At 35.7% G+C, this 5,218-nt stretch overlaps 1 protein-coding gene across 1 annotated transcript in view; it reads left to right on the forward strand.

Moving 5' to 3' along the window:
* The first annotated feature begins 375 nt into the window (after positions 1-375).
* CCDC175 (coiled-coil domain containing 175) overlaps positions 376-5,218 on the forward strand; it is a 53,629-nt gene continuing 48,786 nt past the window's right edge. Inside the window, exons 1-3 of the mRNA XM_006920539.2 lie at positions 376-532; positions 2,637-2,722; positions 4,590-4,701. Of these exons, the coding sequence (XP_006920601.2) occupies positions 376-532; positions 2,637-2,722; positions 4,590-4,701 (355 nt within the window). The remainder of the gene's footprint in view (positions 533-2,636; positions 2,723-4,589; positions 4,702-5,218) is intronic.

A 5,218-nucleotide genomic window follows, 5' to 3' on the forward strand; every position in this document is an offset into this window, starting at 1 on the left:
GTGTCTGTAAAAGTGAAGATAATAAAAGAACCTGCCTCATAAAGCCATTGTGAAAATGAAGCTCCTCTTGTATTGCCTGACACAGAGAAATTTTCAAAGGTGATCATTATTATGATTCCAATGGACCACCAGAAAGGTGCAAGACCTGAACTAAAGAAATGGAAAAGAAAGGAGGAAAGAACAGCTAAAGAGGGTCTCATATTTCCAGGATGGCTTAATTATTGTGGATAAAGTTTGAGACCTGGGAAGGTATCCATCCACCCCAAGTGAGGGCACAAGTGCCACGAGCTGGCGCCCCGGCCTTGACGTCCTTGTTGCCCGTGGCAACGGCGGTCCTTGGCTCTGGCCTGGCTGGCGAAGCGCCGGAGCAGCAAGATGGCACTGAGCTCCTGGTCTCCAGAGCTGGGGTTCGGTGAGAAGGTGCTGACGGCGGCCGCGGTTTCCACCGGCCCCTCCCTGGAGTTATGCACCTTCCCCTCCACCCTGGGCTCCTCGGTCGCGGCCGCAGCGCTGGAGCAACTCTTTGTTGTGGGTGAGAGGCCCGGGAGAGCCTGGAGGGACGTCACCTCAAAAGTGGCGCCTAGGTCCCCTCAGTAGGGACCCTCCCCCTGGAACCCAAGGCATCCCTGGCTGGGACAGAGCCTTCTTCGGCTCCTAGAGGGAGAGAGAGATGACAGGGTGGAATTCATGACTCAGTTCTCATGCTGTGGTGTCACTGGAGTGACTCAGCCCAGTTCACACTAGTAGGTGGTGGCAAATCCTGGAAAATCCTCGACTCCCAGGCCACTGCCATTTACCAGCCACTGGAGTGCCCACTTACATTTAGATTATGCATTCAATTTCAGCTTGGTCGTTCTTGCCTTTTCTTTGCAAGTTAATTTTTTCCAACATATGCCATGGCAAACTGGAGAATTTAACAGGCAAACAAGAAAGAGGGTGTTTAAGAAGCTCTTGTATTAGGCAAGGAAAATTAGATAGAGAAGAATGTTTATGAAATGCAAATGGACTATAACCTTGGATGGAGCAGGGTTAAAATATTTCAGTTAGAAAGCTGAACCTCTAATCAAGTCACCTAAGCTTATAGTTCAGGAAAGGATATTTCTTGTTCAGCTCACAAACCATTTATGCCAAACAACAAAGCATCTCCTTGCTTTATTCTGATCATCTCATTGTTTCAAGTTTGGGATAGCTTCTTTTTTCCTTCTTAGATGAACTATTGTAACTTTACAATTCTTCTGAAAAGTTTGGATGAGTATTTTCATTAAAAATGTTAACTACCAAAGAGATCTGAATGTGGCCAAGGTCATCTAGATCAGTGTTCCATTCAACCCTAGTATTTAGGCACAAATACTTTTTCTGCTAATAATTCCTGGACCCTCAGAGAGTTTTCCATAGGAAAAAACTTCATTAAACCTCTTACTCTGAACATGAGTTATAAAATATGTAGCTCTCCAGCCCATTTGCAAGTGGGAACAAACTTGTGCTCATTCATTCCATGGAAGAAAGGAAAGGAAATAGCAGGCAATATCTGTCCCTCCTTAACACACACTTGCTTACAAACTCAGTAACTGATTTTCACTTGGTTTGAGAGCTTAGTTCATTAAGAGAATCCAAGTTCCCAAAAACTGAGGGCAGAAATTGCTATTTACTCTTCTGAGAGGTGAATATGGCCATTAAGAGCATAGACCCTGGAGTCATGCCACTTACATTTGAATCCAGACTCTATCAGTGATGGGCTTCGTGACCTTGAACATATGACCTCAAAGTCTTTGATTTCTCACCTATGATATAGGAATCATTATAAGATTATAAGAATCGACTTAGATAATACATGTAAAATATTAAGTACATCAGACTCTTCCCACATGCGAGGATGCAGGCCTGGAATCCACTTAGTCTGTACAATACAGTGGTGACAGAACCAAGGTAAGTAGAGCTTCATCTGTTCTTTCTGCTCTTCCTTTTATCCTTTCTTTTTCTTTCTTTTTCCCCATTCTATATCTGTCTTCATTACCTTTGCCAACATTTCCTAAGCCTCTCTTCTCGTGTGCTTTCCACTTACAGTGTATGGGAGAAAAGGAGACGTCTGAAAATATATAAATAGACAAAAAGGGTTAGAAACTCTGTCTACTTCACACTGACCAGTTTTACAAATATTTGATCTCATTCTATGATTACAATTTTGGCATAGAAATAAAAGTGACATAATAATTTTTATATAGTTAATGAAATGTGTGGTTTTTGGCAAGATACTATATTTAGGATATATGTATATAAATATATATGAAAACATTTTTCAACAAGCTTATGTTGTAGGCTTGTTATATTTATCCCTTTCATAAATATTTGTTTAATTTTTTGTGCTAGCCTATACACATCCCTCGTTCTAGCACAAGAGATGCAAAGATGGACTCTTAAGATGAGGTTTTCTCAAGGAGCATAAAATACATACCTAAACCAGAATACTATGAAATAGAATATAAGAAGTACAAAAGAGATTCATATAAAGTGCTATAGAAATTCAGAGATAGAAGATGTAATTTTCAGCTGACAAAGGCGTTTGAGCTAGATCTTAAAGAGTTAACTAGGATTTGGATAGATAAATAAAAGATCTTAATTTTCTAATTTTTTTTTAGAACAATCACTGCAAGGTGACTATTTTAAATGCAACGAAGAAGCTAGGACCTTTCTTAAAGACATTGCTGTAGCTGTCAAGAAATTGGTATTGTATCATCTGTAAAAGCTATTTTTTTCAATCTTCCATTTATTTCTTATCAAACTTTAATTTAGCACCAACTCTGCTCAAGGTATTTCAGTAGATGAATAGGGAAAATATTTACTCTGAATAAAAGAAAAAAAATGTTCCTTCGATTTTCTAAGCACCAGGATTGCTCAACAGTGGACTGTTTGCTCAGTTTTCCACACAGAACACTGACCTGTGCTATGGATGAGGGCAAGCCAGGTAGGGAGGAGTGGTGCTGGTGATAACAGAGCTCAGTGAAGGGGCTGGCCAAATGGGCAAAAGCTAGGGACACCGATATGTAAGCATCACTTAAAACAAACCTAAAATAAATTGCATGTATGGTGTGAAATAAATTGCATGTATGGTGTGAATTAACTTAGTTCTCTATATACAATTTCTTATATAACTGCTAAAAGATTTTGGCACTTATTTCACTGAAGTAGACTGTGCTGTTCAGTGAAAACAAACAGAAATTCTTTCAATTATACTAACTTGACTCCAAAAACAAACATTTAAAGAATTTCCTTTTAAAGTATCACAAACATTTCTCTGGTCCTGGATGACGTTTACAATGCCTTCTTGGCAGGGTCAGAATGGCGAAGTCTCTTCATTTGGTTAAAAAATATTGAATAAGAATCTACTACATATTGAATATCTAAAAATATAGAAATATGGCTGTAAAGTAAATAAGTTTGGGCCTACAGACTACTAATAAAAGTTAATCTCATTGCTTTATATTTTTATGGAATTATGTATAGTTGTGTACGTATATTTAGAATTATACTTTATAATCACACTTACTTGAATACATGTGCTTAGTTTGTGTATATTACACTGCACTGTGGTCTTGTGAAAGCTTTTTCCTCTGCTTTGTTTTTAGTTATGTTTTTCTCTAGGAACTGAAGGGGTCAAAATATCTCTTGTGGCTTATTAAAGTATCTAGCATGTCTCCATTTAATATCTGAGCTGTGAAACCTCTTTAATAGAGGTTTCACATTTTTTAAAGTAAAAAATTATCACTATTATAAAAGCACTACTTCTTTATTCTGGAAAACTTAGAAAAAAATAAACAAGCAAATTGAAGAAAGTAAAAACCACGATGACCCCACGACCATTAAATAATCACAATTGACTCTTTGACAAATGGCTTTCCTACTTTCAGGGTATGGATGATGCCTCTTTTGAGTTTTATTTTTTATAGAAAAGTAATCATACTATATACACAATTACGTAATCTGCATTTCATTATTCATAAAATATAATGGTACTTTCTCAGGTTGTAAAGTAACTATAGTCATTACAACCATTTATTTAAAAGATAATTTATCTATTTTTTCCACTAACAGATTTTTGAATGTTTTTCATTTTTAAAAGTCCCACCAAAAATAATAATTTAATAATAATAATAATAACAACAGTCTCGCCTGATTCTTTGTTTGGATTTGTAGGTTTGTATAAGACAACCATTATTGTCTTTATACCTAAGCATATTTTTATAGGCATTTTCTAATTTTTGATTAAGTTGCCTTCTTTCTCAATGTTACCCTTTTTGTTGGAGACGTTGCTTTTAAATTGATTGAAACTGCAAATAAGAAACACATGCATACTGGGAAATATGATTTCTGAGTAGAAGAAAATCATCAGAAATTAAAAGATAAGCTAACAATGACACTTTAAAAACTGATTTTAGAGTATAGTTACTTTTTCTCCAAATTAAAATAACAGCAGAAGGTGTTTAATGAAAATCAAATTTTGGTCTTTGAAAACATTTATAGGCATTGATTAGGAGATAGATCTTATTGTTTTAATGTCTTAACTTTTTAAAATATGTAATTTAAATTTTTAGGAAGAAATGAGAAAAGACACAATTGATCTTCTGGAAATTGAAAGCATGGAACTCAGCAGACTATATTTTCTATTAGAAACTCTTCCCTATAACATTAGAACAGAATTAGAAGGTACTTTGAGATTAATAACTATAGAAATTCAGTTTCTCTTATAAGAAAATAGAACCAAATACTTGTAAGAAGGTGAGTTTAATTTATGATTAAATAGATTAGTTTAGTTATTTCATGTCAAAATATAGCTAGAAAGAGTACACAACACACAATGAGATCCGTAATAACTTTTCCTGACATTTTAAGTGGAAACAGTATATATATAACTTAAATTTATATAATGTAGTTTCTAAATAGACTAATGATATATAAGTCAGCCCATTCCAAATAAATATTTATCCTTTTAAATTAGGCAGCTTGACTGCCCAAACCACCATTCTGCTTTCTATCTCTATGAGTTTGGCTACTATAGGTACCTCCTGTAAATGGAATTTTACAATATTTGTCCTTTTGTGACTGGTTTATTTCACTTGGCATAATGTCTTCATGGCTCATTCAAGTGGTAAAATGTGCCAGAATTTCCTCCCTTCTTAAGACTGATCAATAGTCCACTGTGTGTGTGTGTGTGTGTGTGTGT

The sequence above is a fragment of the Pteropus alecto genome, unplaced genomic scaffold (genome assembly GCF_000325575.1).
Source record: "Pteropus alecto unplaced genomic scaffold, ASM32557v1 scaffold86, whole genome shotgun sequence".
Classification (NCBI taxonomy): Eukaryota; Metazoa; Chordata; class Mammalia; order Chiroptera; family Pteropodidae; genus Pteropus; species Pteropus alecto.